General features: G+C 42.2%; 2 protein-coding genes across 4 annotated transcripts; both read left to right on the top strand.

The window, feature by feature from the left end:
- Positions 1–7,824: 7,824 nt before the first annotated feature.
- On the top strand, positions 7,825–9,752 carry neurl2 (neuralized E3 ubiquitin protein ligase 2). 3 transcript variants are annotated; one of them, XM_062413701.1, is made up of 3 exons: positions 7,825–7,942; positions 8,114–8,925; positions 9,459–9,752. In XM_062413701.1, the coding sequence occupies exons 2-3, from the start codon at positions 8,151–8,153 to the stop codon at positions 9,572–9,574; spliced, it is 891 nt and encodes a 296-aa protein (XP_062269685.1). In that variant the 5' UTR covers positions 7,825–7,942; positions 8,114–8,150; the 3' UTR covers positions 9,575–9,752. The 3 variants fall into 3 exon arrangements, with proteins under 3 accessions (XP_062269685.1, XP_062269683.1, XP_062269684.1); XM_062413699.1 differs by having other exon boundaries at positions 7,930–8,040; XM_062413700.1 differs by lacking the exon at positions 7,825–7,942 and having other exon boundaries at positions 8,047–8,925.
- A 135-nt stretch (positions 9,753–9,887) lies between these two features.
- msrb1b (methionine sulfoxide reductase B1b) lies at positions 9,888–14,283 on the top strand. Its single transcript, XM_062413702.1, has 4 exons — positions 9,888–10,362; positions 11,052–11,194; positions 12,663–12,780; positions 13,762–14,283. The coding sequence occupies exons 1-4, from the start codon at positions 10,308–10,310 to the stop codon at positions 13,776–13,778; spliced, it is 333 nt and encodes a 110-aa protein (XP_062269686.1). The 5' UTR covers positions 9,888–10,307; the 3' UTR covers positions 13,779–14,283.
- Positions 14,284–18,596: the final 4,313 nt, after the last annotated feature.

The following is an 18,596-nucleotide window of genomic DNA, read 5'->3' as shown; positions in this document are numbered from 1 at the left end:
CACAGCCAAGGCTCCTACATGTCACTGCAAAAGAATAAATAAACGTCAGTAAAAACATTAAACCTCATGGGTCAAATTAAGGAATTCAGGGATTGAGCCCTGTACAGAGAGAGGGGAAGGGCATCTTGTCCATGCTTGTGCTTCATTCTGCAGAAAAACTGCTTACCGGTGCCAAATACACATTAATGTACGATTGTCAAGTAGTTTAGCTCTGACGAGATGAAGAATTCAGCATTAATCTGAAGACTAGCGAGCATGAATCAGAGCCAAGTAAGCACCTCTCCCATAGCTGTCACTCCAAATACGGAACAGGTTTTAGAGGCTTGCGAAAATAGACGAGACAGACTTTTTCTCCCAAATGTTGCACAAACTAGGGCAGCTCAGGCTTGGATCTAATGTCTTTCAGGGTCTGATTGGATGTGTGCACCCGTTCAAAATGATATTGTTGGACTCTGTGGCACATGAACATGAAATGAAAAAGCATAATTTAAACTATGAGGCCTCTCCGTATGAAAAGCTGAGTATTTTTGGCTTCATCAAATCTCCAAACAAATATTAAGCGGAACAACTCCCCAGAGAAAGAACCATGGTTTCTGCCAGTCCCCCCCCCCCCCATGTGCTGACTGTCATAAACCTCCCTCTGATGTCTTTTTGAGCTGCTTAAAGAGTTACTTATGTAACCCTAAGACAAACAGTGGAGGCAGTTCAAAGAGAATCGCCGTCATCCCCCCATGAGGCGTTTGTGTGTCAGCAGCATGATGCAGCCACCACCTACAGACTTGTCAAAAATAATACCAGCCGAACGCAGAACAAAGAGTGAACGTGTGTTATCAGTGGTTGTTGTGTGGGAGGAGAGAGCAGTTCTGCATCACTGGACACGAGCTGGGAAACAGCACAAAGGCACAGCGGAGACCCTTTTCACTGGCCGTCTCTCTGGGTCAAGTGCCCTGCTCTTTATGCCAGTTAAACCCCCACCTCTCACCGGTCAGATTTACATAACTGTATTACAGCGCTGGTTCAACCAATTCCACAGCAGCTGGTGGATTCTAACTAATCGGCTCTCACCCCAAATGGACGGCGGGGAGATAAAGCTCACGGACGCACACGCGGCCTGGCGGCATTAGACTTTCCTCATTGCTTTTTGTGCAGGGTGAGAAGAGGGACCATAAGTTGCACCCAAACACACACGAGAAAGGTTAAACTGCCATCAGGATAACATTGTTCTGGGCACGCTAATTGTAGAAAACAAACAGGACAAAGCAGTTAGTTTGGAAACAGCTGGACTGGATATTGTTCCCTTGTCACTGCAGCTACAAATAGACTATCATAACCTCATTGGCACTGGACAGATTCTCCTGGGAGAAGGATCCCTCACATGCCACTCTCCCTGAGACTTCTGTGATTTCCCCCCTTTTTCTTGTAGTTTTTTCCTCACACTGGTTTAGGATTAGGCACAGAGGATTTTGAATCTTGTACAGTTTGTTAAACCCTATAAGGATACTTGTGATGTGTGGGCTAGACAATTTGATTGATAGATTAAGGGATGAAATCAAGCAGTTATGGCCTGGGTCGGTAAGCACAGAGAAGCTAGCATCAGCAGGCTACACTTAAAAAACATGCAACTGATTAGACTCCTCCCATCCTCTCAGCTACGCCACCAGAAAGCTACGCATGAACACCCACTGTTAGAAGCCGACTTTTCCATGACTCGTTCACTAACTTCTGGCTATCGTCTCGGCTCCAGAGATGTGTATCTCAATGGGTGAAGACTTCAATCATCCACAGTTCGAGCAAGTGTAGGCAGGCAGGTCGGTTAGTGACAGACCGGCACATCAACAAATCATTCTATTTACTCCGAATGAAATGATTGGTCATGTTTATTAAACTCCTTATGCCACAGAAAGCAGCTTTTTCTTCTTCTTTTCAGAAAACTTTATTTATTATTGGCTATCAGGACAGGAAGAGGATTTCAACAAATAAGTTAATAAGTGTTTCAGGAACAATTTACCGACCCAACCTTTAAGGTTTATTTTTTGGGGACTTGTGTGGTGCCAATATAGAGCAGCCTTGTAACTAGAACATAGGTTTGACATACATTTTACGTATGACACCTGGTGCCATGAAAATTAAAATGTTGACCGCTTGTTACTCCAGTGTCCCATATGACGTTTACAGTGCGGGGCAAAAGTTTCTATGGACAGGATTGATGTAACATTGAAATAACCAATGTTAACACATGGACTAAATGTGTATTGATCAAAAGATCCATCTGTCCGTTCTGTCCTGCTGTCGTCAGATGTGTCACTGATAAAATGTTGTCTGATATCGGTTGTTAGTTTATGTAATGTCACTGTAATAACGTTGGTTGGCTGCTGATGATGTAGAGAGTGGTGTCCTAATTCTTAGGGGGATTTTTTTTAGCCCTCTCTCTTGTGCCCCGTCCAAATGGAGCCAAAAGGGAGAGTGCTAAAAAAAAATGAATCGACATCCATGCTAGCCGTTCACTGGCTTTTCTCCCAGTGAAGCTTTGAGCTAAGTAGATGACATGTTGAGGTTTAGTAGATGTGAAGTGTTTACCATATTAGCTAACTATGCCAAAATGTTCTAATTGGCACTAAACACAGAGTACAGTTGGGGTTGATGAGACCGTCAGCAATTGCTAATAAAGCGTAATAATGGAGAAATTGAAAGTCAAGCATCCAATAACTGTAAGGACATTAATGATCACCAATCATGAGGGTTCATCCTTCCATTTCATGGCAATCCATCAAATTCTTGTATTGTCCTGAAAACTAAATATTTGCGAAATTAGTGGATTGACTGAAGTTAGAAAGAGTTACCTGTTCATCTGGGAACCACAAGAAACATAGTCCCATCAGTTTCTAAGTTATACATGAGTGTTATAATACCTATTTATAGTTAGCAGTCACTGTTTATGCGCAATGTGAGGATAGCTGCGTTTTTGTACTTTAATACGGAAATGCAGTTTAGTCTCTGGGACTTTCCCGTTAAAATCCCTAAAATGTTAGAGAGAATCTGCATCTGACTCTCTTCACTCTGTCCTTTGGGCTTTGGGTTTAGCCGTGTTGTTGTTAGAAACATTCAGTTGCGATAACTGCACAGAAAAACTGAACAATATAAGCCTGGGTTTAAACATGGACAAGCAAATAAAGGGGGAAACACAAGGAGGAGCAGGATAGATGAAGTGAAAACACTTCATGCAGCTTATCATGATCATTTAAGTGCATATTTGCATGGTTGTCAGGTTCCTATAAGCAGCAGCATGGGATGCTCACACATGAGCTCCTGAGAAACAAGTACGAGAGAGCTGTTAAGTGTCCCATAAGGCTGCGTGTGAAACACATCATGTGACAACTGTGGCGTGAGGCGGCACGCATCTGCTCCGAGCTTGAGCGTTCGATAGGTCCTTCACATTCTCAATCAGTGACAGTACTGACGTGTCTGTGGCTCAGTGTGAGTGTGTTTGTGTTTGTGTGTGTGTGTGTGTGTGTGTGTGTGTGTGTGTGTGTGTGTGTGTGTGTGTGTGTGTGTTTGTGTGCCACCCTCTGATCAGACACGAACAGTAACAATCTCAGATTAACATTAATGCAGGGTTTTACTGTGAAATCTGACAAATCACACAGCAGGGATTATGGGCTAAACCAACATTTGGTGGGTAGCGTTTCCAAGCTGGCTCATCTCCGTGACCCAGTGTTGATTTGCAGTTATTATTACACCACAATGCTGCCGAGCGACCCTACAATCACTGTTACTATTCTTATGAATGGGAATATGGGAGATAAATCAAAATAATGACAATTCTGAAAAAATATAGCAGAGAAACACACGCAGGTCTTTCATGTTTGAATGGTTATAAAATGGAAGATGAAACTACATCTCCCCCCCCCCCCCCCCACAATACTTACAACATATAGGTAGGAAACGTGGGCTGTTTAATACAACAATCCCCATTCACACTTTTGTAAATGTAGTTAAAAAGGTAAATAGGATAATATTCCATGTGTGAAAACTTTTAAAATGGATACTGTGGGAGATCTTGAAGCTAAACCAATCGTTGGGTAATTACAGTAGTTACGACTGTAAAATTAAACAATCCTCATTTGCACCTTTTTAAATGTTACTAACTAAATAAACATTCAAGGTATTGGGAATTGGGGAATCAGTTATTTCAGTATATTTATACAATATAATCTAATATAATTCAACATAAGACAAAATAGGTCCTTGTCAATATTAACAGATAAGATATAAACAATAATTAGAATGGGCAATATTTGCACTTACATAATATTTGATTAATTGTGTATTATTGAGGGACAGCGACAAAATATATAAGAGAATATCCTACACGTTACCAATTTGTTGACATAAGAATAAATAACAAAACTTTATTTATACAGCACTTTCAAAAACAAGTTGACAAAGTGCTTAAAAACATAGAAACATCAAATTAGACACACAAATATATGTATATATTACATTATATAACTGATGACACATATGGGTTCTGACAAATGACATGAAGCTGGCATATCCAGGTCATCTTTAAAACAACTTGATGCCTGAATAACAAAAGCAACAGATGAGATGATTAGACTGAAGTGAAAGCCACATAATTACATCAGCATGAATTGATGTGATCTGACAAGCACTGACAGCCACTTAGTGCTGCACCTCTCAAAAGTATGTGAGGCAATCCCAAAACAATGGGGCTCACACTATACAGAAGTAATTCACACAATGCAGCATGCGCATTAATGAGATAATGTAATGCAAGCACATTCCTCTGTGCGGGAGGAGTCATGTTTACAATAAAAATGTAGACATGCAGATGTGACAGTCGATGAGAGAGGATGTTCAAATGCATTATTACGCCTCTGGATGGAATCTCCACAGCCGTGCCAACAACGCTTTGCAAAGACCACAAGGGGAGTTGTGTTTACTTACCCGAAACATGTTCTGTACGCACGGTCTCCTGCAAGTCTCCTCTCCATCTGTGCGCTCAAGCAGTGGAGTGGTCTCTCTGCTCTCTCTCTCCCTCTCTCCCCCCCTCTCTCTCTCTCTCAAACGTCACACACACACACACACACACACAGCCCTCTCCTGAAACCGGCTGCCTGCATCCAGATGTGTCATGTGCTGCCGAGAATCACAGCTCACCACAACTGATTATGAAAAGCATGGCCGTTGCGTTGCTTGGTAATCCAGATTAAGAGTCCTGCAGCCCTAACAGATGCGCGCACACACACACACACAAACCCACACAAATATGCATGGAGTGTGAATGCTGTCTAATTGTACAAAACGGGCAGAGGGAGGCAGCTCAGCCTGATGGTGGAGAACAAGGATACACTCTCTGTTCTGAGGGGCATCCATGTACAACTGAGGCAGTGGACCAATCCAACTTCTACTGGTTACAGAGGGAAGTTGTGAAAAAAATGACTTCAGCATAATGATGAACGTCCTTTTCTTCTCTATGTGTCCTTCCCCCCCATCTTGGCCTACATACGACACACTGGGAGCCCTAGAAAGGACAATATGAAGAATGGTGGTGCAGGCCCCAGCTGAGGTGAGCGACACTTAGCTCATCCATCACTGTCTGTAAGGAGGTGTTCCTGAAGAGCCTGTCTGGCTGAATGCATCGCCAACTAATGACGGTTAATATTGAGGACAGCGCAGTAAACGTAGAGTCCTATCGTTTCATTTTACTCCAACCGTCTCTCTTAATTAATATCTGTTTGTGTTGTATCATTGTAATTATCAAAAGAAGTTTGCTTAAATTCTAATTTCTTTGTGTCTATCATAGTGAGGGGGTTCAGGGCACCAATATTGTTTTTTAAAACAGAAATGTAGCACTGTGTGACACTTTGTTGTTGTATGATGATTGTCAAATGATTTATTGTGAATTATTCATATTAGGTCGAGGGTGGCAATCATCTACTAATCACAGGGCTGCTGTCCCATAAAGGTTACGGGGAAACAGCAGCTGCCACTTAAAGTCAAACGTGTCAACCACCTGCTGCAGAGCACATGAGGGGGTTCCACGTGTCCCCTTTAATGAGAACATTGATATGTTGGTGATTTAAGACTCCAGAGGAATTCAAGACTTTTACACTCAATAGGAGATGCATCAAAGTGTCCTGGTAGAGAGATAAACACTAGACACCGAGACATCTGGTTCCGACAAATCATCATCAGCATCATGTTCACCTTCAACCGACTGTTCTGGGTTCATCAAACTGTGTATTTGTTGGATGAGTACATTAGATATGTTTTTATTTTGTGTAACAAAGGCTGAAGTCTCCTACAGTAAATTCACAATTCCATTGATAAAGAACAGCCCCGCTCTTTGCTTGTCCCATCGCTGCTCTGTGTTTTCCTGTTTGGTGGAAAAGAACCTGAAGGTATCGCAGGCAGGACCCAGCTGTGCCCAGTCAGAGGAAACCTCCTCTCCTCACTGCCATGCTGTGGCTTTCATCTTTTCATTTGCAACCCAACACCCATGGCAGCTCACCCTGTGACATTTTATACATGCCTGCGGCTGGAGATTTATCCACAGGGGTTGTGAACTAATAGGAAGGCGGATACGTATCATGCGTAAACCTTAATGAACCTTTAAATACAAAAAGTAAGGTATTGATTTCAGCTTTGTCTCCCAGTACTCTGCAGGTGCCCAGCATTGAAAGTGCACCTCGGTAATGCGCCTCCATCACCTGGATCATCATCCACTAGTGTAACATTAGTAATATTAATCTATCGTTTTTAGTCTCTACCCTCCCTCCCTCCCTTCCTCCAAGTCTCCTGCACAGTGGTGAGAACACAGTCATCACAGTCACATAAGACAGGCACCTCCCAGCTCCTGTCCCAGATGTGGTGATTTTTCTTCTCTTGTGTGGAGATGAGTGGTTATGAACAAAAGACTAAGCTACCAGTGCCTCCAGTTGAGGAATGAGCTCCTGGCTAATGTTATAAGTCAGGGCATATAGGCTAATGTACTGTACTTAAAGGGAAAGCTCACAGAAAAGGGGAAATTCACTCATTATATACTCACCAGTATGCTGATGGATGGGTGGGTGAATTATTGAATTAATGAACCCTTGTAGTTTGCAGGAGCCTTTACAGATTCTTGTTAATAAATCATTATTTTTCACATTATTATGCTATGATTCCATTATCCTATATACATATCTCCTGATAAATACTTTAATTGCTTCTTTGCATAAGAGTTCAATCCCTGGCTGTATTTGCAGGGACTATATTTAGAGTAGAGCTCTGAAAGGCCTGCTCTTTAACATATCTCCCTAACATCTGGTATTATGATAATTACACAGGACAAGGATTGGTGAAATGAAAAGAGTGTCAAGGCCCGAGGGGCTTCGTTGCTCCCACTAGCCCCAGCGCAATCTCTGTGCTGGTCTGGTGTGTGTGTGTGTGTGTGTGTGTGTGTGTGAGTCACTGCTGTGTGTGCATGCATTTTACGACAATTTATCCTGGCATTTAAGCTGTAAGGAATACTTAAATAACTATGTTGCAATTTTGTTTAAATCTTTGAATAATATGTCAGTATTTTTAAAGATCTCATTATTCAATATTAATTTTTTTTGCACCAGCTGTGTTATTCAATTATTCAGTTTATTTATTTATTCCTCTCAGGGTGGGATTTAACCGTTATGGTTTTAATGAGGGACTTTTAGAGCGTCCCCCATTGCCCGTACTGCCCTTTAAAGTAGTGATGACCTCTCAAATGTCCTGTGAACGGTCTATAACTGATGCTGGTCCTCACACAGATAGAAGTACAAGTATAAACACAGACGTGCAGTCAGAGTTAGTTTGCCATCTGTTGAGATATGCGGCTGTTCAAAAATAGCCCTCTACCAGAAGCTTCTGTGAGTGGCTGACAGATAGGCAGAGCAGGGCTCCGGTAATGTCCGACCGTGCATGTTGTTGTGTCTCCACCATGACCACGTGTTGGCCACTAAGTCCGAAACCACTGCAAGACTGTTTGATTGGAAGATTGTTGTAAGTCTGACTCTATTTGTTCTTTTCAAAGATACTCAACTAGAAGTTTGTTGTTTATTTTTCTCTACAACAGACCGACTGTTGGAATTGGTGGAAAACTTACCTGAAAAATGGAGGAGTGTCACGACCGGTTCTTGGAATTCCACCCAATCCATGGTACCAACGTAAGACTGGACCAGTCAGAAACACAGGCCTGCCGGGTGGAGAGCTTTGCCAACGGGGTGTGTTTCAGCAAGCAACCCCTGAAGCCGGGGGAGATTTTTCTCATAGAGATCGAGGAGAAGGAGCTGGGCTGGTGCGGCCACCTCCGCGTGGGCTTGACAGCCAGGGATCCCATGAGCTTAGAGGTGGTACCTGAATACTCCATCCCGGACCTGGTAGACCTGGGAGACAGCTGGGTCTTTGCCATCACCCGCAACCACAACAAGATCGTGGAGGAGGATCCTGGGGTCCAGGAGGCAGACGGGGGAGGACTGGCTGGGGGTCGGAGGCTAGGAAGGGGGGAGGTTGAGGATCCAGCTCAAGTTCAGGAAATTGGAGGCAACGACACAAATCCAACAACTTTCTCTATCGACTCTCACTTGCACATTGAAAATGTTTGGATCCCCAGAGACAAGCTGGTCGGTCGGAGCCGGCCCGGACGCTTCAGCCACATTTTGGATGACTTGTACAAGACCAACGCTCTGCCTCCAACAGCCAGACGCAGCAGAATAGGAGTGATGTATGTGTCTAGAGGGAGGGACCTGGCTGATATGCATATTGTCATCAATGGTGAGGACATGGGAGCGTCTGCAAAGGGGATCTCAACCGTCCAGCCCCTCTACGCAGTGGTGGACGTCTTTGCTGCCACCAAGTGTGTCCGGATTGTCCAGGTGGAGTATGGATGTAAGTGGCACAAGGAGTATTTTAATCAAAGACAGAATATGAGTCAATGGACCCCGGGTAGATACAGAGTGACTACAGGTTGTTTCCCTTCAGGAGCATCTTGCACATGACTCAGATCCCAGACTCTTAGAAACCCAAACACTCACTACGATGACATTGTGGTGATCTTTGTTGTTTGGAAAGCATAGTCTGTAGTTGTTCTGTTCCTATTTGTGCTCGCTTTGTGTCGCAATGCAGTAGTTGTACATGTCTTTCAGCTGTTTTGAGTCTCTTTGCAGTCGTTTCACATCTTTTTTGTGGTCGCCTTGTCTCTTTTTGTTGTCATTTGGTGTCTCTTTCAGTCATGTGATTGCTATTTTAACCCTCACTTCACACTACGGCTCTGGCACTTAGATCTATTGGTGACAGCTATGCTGCTCAATAGTCCATCCATGCTTTGACTCAGAATAGGAGTGTTTAAAAATAAAATTCCCTTCATTACCTTTATTTTGTTGATCCACTCTTCCCCTTGTCTCTCCTCTCTGGTGCTCCAGTCTCGTCCCTGCAGACGTTGTGCAGGAAGGCCGTCCAGAAGCACATCATCCACAGGACGGCCATTGACTGGCTCGCGCTGCCCGACGCGCTGAAGCACTACTGCAAGTATGAATGAAGGATAAAGGCCTGCGATGGACAGAAATATATTTATATGAAATTTATTTTTCATTTTGAATACAAACCAGTGTGTATTCTAATGGATATACTGCTGTTATTTGCTTGTCACAGATAAAGTGACTTAATTTGATATCATCTGATTACTAAAATAAAAGTAAAAGTATTTTTTCATTGTCTGTGTGATCACGCATCAACTTTCTCCTTGGAAACAAAATAAAAATCATAATTTTCTCTTTTCCAAGAAACTATACAGAATCAGACAAAATACATCCGTCACATGGGTTATATGATGAGAGTGAAAAGTACGGCTCTACAGGCTCTGTAATGCAAATGAGATACAACATCTTTTAAGATATTCTGCTTTTAAATTTAGATTTCAAACGTTAAACCCTCAAATGAAACGGATATAAGACAAATCTTGATGGTGAATAAAATAAGTAACGTAATGATAAATACCTGCTGTTCCTGCGTCACTCCATGTTAACTCTGAGGGCTCTGGTTCCCAGCACATTCCTCTTACTGGTGTCTTCATCATTGACCTACATGTATTGTCGTTGTCCGATACTGACATCTAGCGTTAATCTGAGGTAACAGCATGGGGGCGGAGTTCTCGTTAATTCTCCACCAGGATCAGATCGCACGAGAGGAGGAAACCATCGGTGCTGCTGCTGCTGCCTCCTGCAAAGAGAAAGAATAATTTCTACTCAGCTGCTGTGTAGAGACACGACAACATGTCTTTCTGTCGGTTCTTTGGTGCTGAGATCTACAAGGATCATTTCAAACCAGGTGAGCAGGGACTGGGATTCAGTCAGCAGTGACGTAACCTCCCTCTAGTCTGGATTACACAGGGTAAAAATGACATTTCACCTTAATTCTGGGAACTAATTGATTTAGTGTAAGGCCTTGTTAGCTATGAAATGTACTACTTTAATTATACACATTTTATTTAGGCCTTGTGTAAGATAATGGTTGTAAAGGAAGGTCATGTGGAGTGACAAGCAATGTGTTTTATTTCCTAATTTAACATTTCTCCGATTTAAATGAATCGTCCCATTGAAATGTAACAGTAACGTTACATCCTGCCTTAAGAAACCTGTTATCAATAATTACAAAATATAAATTATAAAAAAAAAAAAAATCATTATCTTACAAAGTATGTTACAAAATACACAAAAATGAACAAAACATGGCAACAAAAATAACAGGTAACATAAAAGACAATATTAAAAAAACAAGCTACAAAAAAAACAGTTAAAAATTAAGCATTTAAAGGCTTCCTTATAAAAATGTTTTAATAACCAATGCTTAAAACTTAAATTTAACAAGCAGAAGGAGGGAGGATGGTTAAAAACCAGTGAGGATCAATTGGTACAGAAGAGCCAGCACAAGAAGATGAAGGCGTGAATAAGCTGTTATAGCTCAGGATAATATATATTTGAAACTGAGTATCTAACAGTAGAAATGTGCCCCTGCAGGAATGTACGTGTGCTCCAAGTGTAACCATCCCCTGTTCTCCAGTCGCTCCAAGTTCCCCCACTCGTCTCCCTGGCCGGCTTTCAACGACACCATCAGGGAGGACAGTGTCACCAAGATGATGGAGTCGCTCACAGCCTTCAAGGTCAGGAGCCTGCAGCGACCTGGTTTTTAAAGGACTGTGCCATCTCAGTTTTAAAGCTGCACCATCAATTACGATCAATAATCAATACTTCCATAACTAGAAGAGGCCCTCATGTCTCCGCCCAAGGCCCGACTGCCCCCTTGTATCCAATCAAGCTGCTGCAAATTTCTCACACTCATAGATATCAGTCCTCTAAACGTGCCGGATTCTTTCATCTATAGATCTATGAATAATTCTCAGTGAAAATAAAAACTAAATCGATCTCGCAATTGGTAAGGAAAGTGAAAAAAGACAAATTGCTGGATCTGCTCCAAAATGTAATGGGATCCGTCATGGGTCATGTCCCAGTCCTCCATACAATTCCATGGAAATCAGTGAGACTAAGTGGTCTAGACTAAACACACAATTTGTTCCCCTTTTCAGAAGCCATAATGAAGAGACTTAACCGGGCCTGTTAGATGTTTGTTTCAACCATAGAATCCCCTTTAAGATGCAGCTGGCAGACACGAACAAGCACAAGTTCGTGATTTGCATTCTGTAAAGTCACAGTTAACAATCCATCATAGTTATATGATCAGACGAGTATAGTTAGGTTTAGTTAGGTCAGTTTAACAATAGTCACTCTCTGTTTCTTGTGTATTGTCTTCTAATCAGTTTGAATACATATGAGCCTCTGAGGTTTGTAAGAACTTGTCTGGTGAATAAATGGGTCACTGGACTCAAAGATACAAATCGCATTGGTTTGTCGTATAGCACAGAACACGTGTCTGAACAAGTCAAGAAATCTTTATTATCACAGAGTGGCAATTTGTTGTACAGCCAGCAATCAGTGCATGACAACAACAAATCAATAAATATAATATAATAATCATAGACTTTAATAAGCCAATGGGAGCATGGACATCAGCATTTAACCACAGGCCTCCCCCCTCCTCACCTGGAGCTCACCTCTATCCACTTCCTTTAATAATGGGTGGAATAAACAAAAACACATATCATGGCTGCACCATCGTAGGTACTCACCTCTTACAACCATGTGCTGCAGGAGCTAAGGGAGGGAGTGGCCAAACACACAAAGTTTGTGGCAAGTGGCTGCACAGACCTTTAGGGTCTCCAGGAGAGGCGTGGCTATCTGGTCTGGCTCTTGCTGGTGGAAGGGGCTATATAGTTACTTTTAAACTTTATCAGGGAGAAGAACATCAATATGTAGCCATATACATTAATTTAAGTTACTTCCTTATGTTGTGTTTTGTTAAATGAACTTTTGTTTTGTTCCCTTTGCTTTCTACATATTTCTGTTATATGCCATAAACCGGAGAATGTCAGGAAATTCTCATGAGTTCAGCGTATGTCTGAAAGCAGCTTCTGAGTCTGTCTCACAGGAGTTTTTAAATGCCACTCAGGTCAGGCCTCCCACACGTGCTACAACAGCAAGTTGAATGTGTAATGTTTTTGTTCGTGTGACCAGGTCCTGTGCGGCAAGTGTGGCAACGGGCTGGGCCATGAGTTTGTGAATGACGGTCCAGAGGAGGGAGTGTCACGCTTTTGAATATTCAGCCACTCGCTCAAGTTTGTCCCCGGCAAAGGTAAAAAATAAATAAATAAATAACCACAGACGTGAGTGAAATGTTTCAGACTCCAGCCGTTGTTTCATAACAGTCTGATTTCAAAATTGCCGCAGACACCACAGGCTAAATAAAGCCACTTCCATCAGATCATGAAAACGCTGCCTGTCAGTGTAACGCTGTTCCGGGAAACTGGGCACGAACCTCACAAACCTCACTGTCAACTATTTTAATTGGGAACTATTTTCAGACAGAAGTAGAAAATAATGAGACGTGTCCACGGCGAGATCTGTGGAAGCTCTCGGGCAAGCAGGGCGCACTTCTCACGAGAGGCGGTGGTTTGGAGGGGGCGTGATCCTTTGTGCAGCAAACACAATGAAATGCCATTCACCTCTGTTGTTCTGAGGTTCACAGCAGTAAAGTGGAAGAGGCTGTGAAACAGGCGTATGTATCCTGTAAAGTATATTTATATTCAAATATTAAAAGAAAATACTCAAGTCATTCTGTATACTATTATAGGATTATTATCACTGATGTAATAATGTCTGAGTCACAGTTTTGTTGTTGTTGTTCTTCTTCTCCTTCTCCATATTCCTCTGTCTTCTTTTCCTTCTTCTTTATTTCCTCCTTCATCTTCTTTTCCGTGGTCTCCTTATTCTCTGTCCCCTCCTCCTTCTCTTATTGCTTCTTTTTCTCTGTCTTCTTCTCCTTCTCCCTCTTCTCAGCTTCTCCTTATCCAACTTGTCTGTCTTTCCTTTTCTGCTTCTTCTCCTCCTCCTCCTCCTCCTTCGGCTTCTTCTTGTCCATGTTCATCTTCATCTCCTCCTCCTCCTGTTAAATGAACTGTTCTTCTACTGCCCTAAAAATAATGTTTCTATCGTTGTATTTACATCGCTGTCTGAAGTAGTTTCTGCCATTATAAATTCAAAACTTTCCGACCTCTCATCTACTAATAATATAATAATAATACGTGTGATGATTTCCCTCTTATCTCGACCCTAGGCAAAGACAAACAGTAAAGAGCGAGAGGTCCAGTTTAACCACAGCTGCTGAATCTGCTGCCTGGTCCTGGACGACGTGAACGTGTCGGGTCAGTGGGTGACGCGGACGGGAGAAAGGCCCGAGAGGGACGTCCTGTCTGCTGAAGAATCTTTGACCAGACTCTGACACGGGGACCAGGACACAACGCTGCAATAATCCTTCACTTAACATATGACACACTCCTACGAATACCTCGTGTTTAAATACACATTTAACTCATTGAATATTATAACAATGTCACTGCTGATGACATGTATTATAGGTGAATGTCACTGTAGCAAGAAATTGGGTTTTTCATCAGCTTTTAAGCAGTTATTGCTGTCATGATTTTCACATTGTATCATTTACACACATATTATCTATGCACTGATGACCTTTCTAATTAGTCTGTACTTTTGGTTTCTGTTTTCTATGTTTATTTTGAAATCAGTGGGTGGCACTGAAAATGTTATCTCACTGAATAAATAATGTACTTTTATCACATGTACTGTAAACTTCTTTACTTTTATAGATGCTTCACCTGAGCCGAAATGCAAAATTATCCGTCACTCAGAAACTGTTCCTTTGAAAAGCTCTCATCTAAGTCAAAAGTTGAGTAGATGACATTGTTTGATTCAACCTCCAAACTGACAGATCAAACTAAATAAATTGTAGTTTGATACATTTCCGCTTTGTTTTGCATATTTTTCCCTGTAAGTTTATTTTAAATAGAATCGAAATCCACCACCTTCATTTCATTCACTTACATTTAGAAGAGCTGTTGAGAAATTTACAAAATCGAAATTCCCAGCACTGATCTGGATCTGGACCAAAAAAGGGTTCTTGCCGAATCTACATTGCATCATAACACCAAGTTCCTCAATAATCCAGTAGTTTTTGTGTAATCTTTCAGACTGACAAACGTTTCATTTACATTTCAGCAGTAGTCCATCGTTATAAGACTAAATGTGATATAGCCATAATAAGTTGTTGAAATTGTCATCGTTCCTCTGTAAGAGAATCTAGAGGTTGTGGTTTTTCAGTGGAGAAACCGATGCTTCCTTGATTGACCTCTAGATGGAGCTGTCATTCTTTTACATCACTCACTCCTCTAATGAAGTGCAGGTTCCCCTGGTTAACTGGTTCAGTGAGCAGTCAACTGTCGAGAGAATGTGATTGTGTCTGCTCTGGTGTATCTGCATGTTTTGACTGCATGTGTGGAAATATGAATTTAAACTGTGTGTGTTTGTCGTCATGCATCAGTTGTGGATGTGCTGCAGGAGCTTATAGGGGCTCAGGCTCTTCCCTGAAGCCCAGCTGCGTGCCATGCTCTGTGGGCTCCATGGGCCGGCAGGGACCCTGAGGTTTAAAGAAGCAGCCTGGGCGCCTGGTGAGAGACTGAGGGGCACGATTACAAAGGTTTTTACACCCACACAAACAGGGGTGAAAAAAAGGGTGCCAGTCCACACACTGCCGAAAAAAAAAGTTGGACTCCTTCCACTTCATGTTATCACGGGATATTCTGTCTCGCTTTCCTCCAACACACACAGAAAAACACGCTGTCTACTCCATTTTATTGGTCTCGACCACAGACAAGTTAAGTTCGAAGCCTATTTCCTTTCAAAACATCACGTCTACTAGCGTACAATTACCAGAGGTCGTCACAACACGGGCAAATGTCGCTGAACTTTCCAGAATCGACAATTTGAACATCCTGCAGCACCGACCCACTCGTGCACGCTGCCAAAAGGTACCGAAACAAGAGTTGAGGCCTCAGTGTGGCAGAGGAGGCCTGACCTTGCATTGAGGTTGTTACGGCTGAGTAAATTTCCTCTCATGTTTTCTTGGCAGGCACGACGCTCCGAGGTTTATTCTTTTAACATGGCGTAGTCAATTTTGTGGTTGTTGTTGACCCGGCTCTCTCACTGTGCCGTGTGTGCCGGCATTTTTAGGATAGGTGGTCCCGCTTGTAGCCGAACCCGCAGCTTGGCAGCGGTTGTGTTCGAGCGCAGCCCGGCGTACTCTCCGGGAGCGGCTCTGGCAGACGAGCAGGAATCAAACACGGGCAGGGGAGGATGTGTTTGTCACATTACATAACAGAGTCTGTTATTAAAGACAAAACACACACCTCCGGTTCTTCCTGTACTGTAAGTCTGGGACGTCTGATGCATTCCTTTTGATGTTCTGACTGTGGCTCAACCTGTAGTTTATATCCACATCAAGTTTACCTTGTGTTTTTCACCGGGTGCTCAGACATAACCTGCTTCAAGATTCAAGATCCAAGATTCAAGATTTTTATTATCAAATGCACAACAATAACACTAAGCAGTCGCTGGCAGTGAAATGCTTGAGTCACAGGCTCTCTTCTAGCCATGCTCAAGTAATTAATTACAACCTATAAAATAAAATAGAACGGGCATAAAATAGAATATCAAAAACAAAAATTGAAAATAAAAATAAAGTATATATATATATCTAAATATGGATATAACCAGCTGAAGAGAAAATAATAACAACAATAGTGCAATTATGTGCAATATGCAAATATGTCACGGTGCTGGTTTGGTGGAATTATTGCAGTTCAGAGGAGTTAAAAGTGACGGCAGCAGGCAAAAATGTTTATGGCTGGGGTGAAAGGGGTCTTTAATAATCCGGCTGCTCTTCTTCCTGCACCGCTGTCAGGATGCTCTCTATTGTGCATCTTTAGAAACTGCCTGGCATGGTGTTGGAGCTGCGGGTGGCCACGCAGTCATGCGTGAACAGGGTATACAGGAGAAGACTGAGCACGCAGCCTTCACTTTAAAAAATGCCAACTCAATTTGGTTCATCATCTGTTCATCTCATCTTTACAGTGACTGATACAGTTGTTAGCTGTGGCAGCAGCAGCATACACACAGTGAGGCAGTGTTCTTGTTATGTTTCTCTTTCTTTCAGCCAGATTCCACAAGTATCTACTTGTGTATCCACACTACTACTAATGTCTACCTATCTTTAAGTTTATGATGTCTACACTTAGAGATTGAAACCTTCTTTTTGATGTTGTCTTTTGTTTGTTTGCCATATTTTCACTTTTCTCCCTTTTATCACTTCTTTGACTATACACAACACTACATCTTTGCAGTCGTCCAATTAAAAAAAAAAAAAGGAAAAAGAAAGTTATGCCAGGAGACATTTTGCTTGAACGTCTTACTGGAATGTTTCCCTCTCGGCGATGGCTGGTGATGGACAATTCTACCTCCCAGGAAATCCGAATTGAAAGGAGTGATTTGGCAACAGCAGACGGGCATATGTCTTGACCACAAATATGTGATCTACCAAACTGGTTTGAACACTTAACAGTATTTCCTCTTGGCATTTCTGGCTCAACTACCAGACAGATACTTCAACATTAATCCATCGTCTCCTCACAGACGTTACACGACGCATCCATGAGACATTTGAAAGAGGCCTCTGAAAAAGAAAAGCTTTCTCATCGTGAACCCAAGACACGTTTTTCTTTACTACCGGACTTTGGGTTAATGGTGAATCTTCCACAAAGAGCAGACAGTTCAGTGTTGAGCCGCACAGACGCTGCGTTAACCTGCTGACCCAGACGTTTTCCAGACAAGGTTAATGTTTGAGTCAGTGGGAGGAGAATCTCTGTACGGGCATGAGAGAGCTCAATTATCTCTTATCTACACAATATTATAAAAGGAAGCGGTATTCAGGAGAAGGGAAAGGTCATGAGTGGGTTTTTATTTGGCCTTGACTCACCTCATATTTCTTTTTTTGGGGCTGAACAGGTCAATCTTCCATTAAATATGAACGGCTAAGGCAGAAATCCGTTACCGAGTTAATGTGTTTCATAAAAGAAAATGTTTATGTCTACAAAACAAATGGTATTTTCAGACTCGATAAACATTATTTTAGTTGGGAAAGCCTCTGCTGAACCATTCCTCTTCCAAAATGGATGAATGGGTATTTTCAAATAGAAGACTTTTGACGTTTTATGGTTTGTAATCGGTTTGAGCTCCAACGCTCCAGATCAGATAAGATGATTATGCAGAGCTATCCCATCAGTCATCACTGGGGATGACATCATAGTTATTAGGGCATATTAGAGCCGCTTGCCGTGCCAGAACACACACAAACACTAGAAAGGCAAGCACACAGATAGTAGTTTGGTTTTGGGACAGTGAAGCACCATTCTCTAGCTATCTAGGAATTGAACATTGTGAAAAGGTGAAACCTGATAGAAGCACCATCAACACTGGTGTTGGTTCCACTGCTGAGTACAGAAAGAAGACTTTTTCAAGTGGTCTTTTCATTTGCTTGATCTATTGTTCATTTGATAAGTCCCTATGATGTCAAGTTTGAGAGCTTGAAATGGTTATTTTCCCGATTGGATACTGCACATTTATGAAGTCTGGGAATTCATTTATAAAATCTGGTTAAAAAGTCCAGCAAAGTCTGGTCCCTGCATGAGTCATGGGGCCAAAAATAACCCTTGCAGCCAAAGGGTTAATTCAAGAGGACATCACAGAAGTGTCATGGTTCCATTCAGACCAGAGACCCTTTTATTTATGTTGTGAGGCTGTTAAAGATTAACTCTACTCTGTTACTTTCCCTGACAACTGTTGAGATAAGTAAGTTAATGCAGTAGTAGAGATGAGAAATGAGCCCTTACTTGAAGCTCACTCAGCAGTAGGTGTTTACAGTGTCCTGGCAGCGGCAGCCCTGCAAGGAAAGTAAACCTGTTCACACGTAATTTTGTATGAATATTTCAAACTGTCTGAGTGCGAAAAGACAAAGGCTGTCCTGTGAGTCATCCCTGGTGC

The sequence above is a fragment of the Platichthys flesus genome, chromosome 20 (assembly GCF_949316205.1).
Source record: "Platichthys flesus chromosome 20, fPlaFle2.1, whole genome shotgun sequence".
Lineage (NCBI taxonomy): Eukaryota > Metazoa > Chordata > Actinopteri > Pleuronectiformes > Pleuronectidae > Platichthys > Platichthys flesus.
This window is presented reverse-complemented; position numbering and strand designations above follow the sequence as displayed.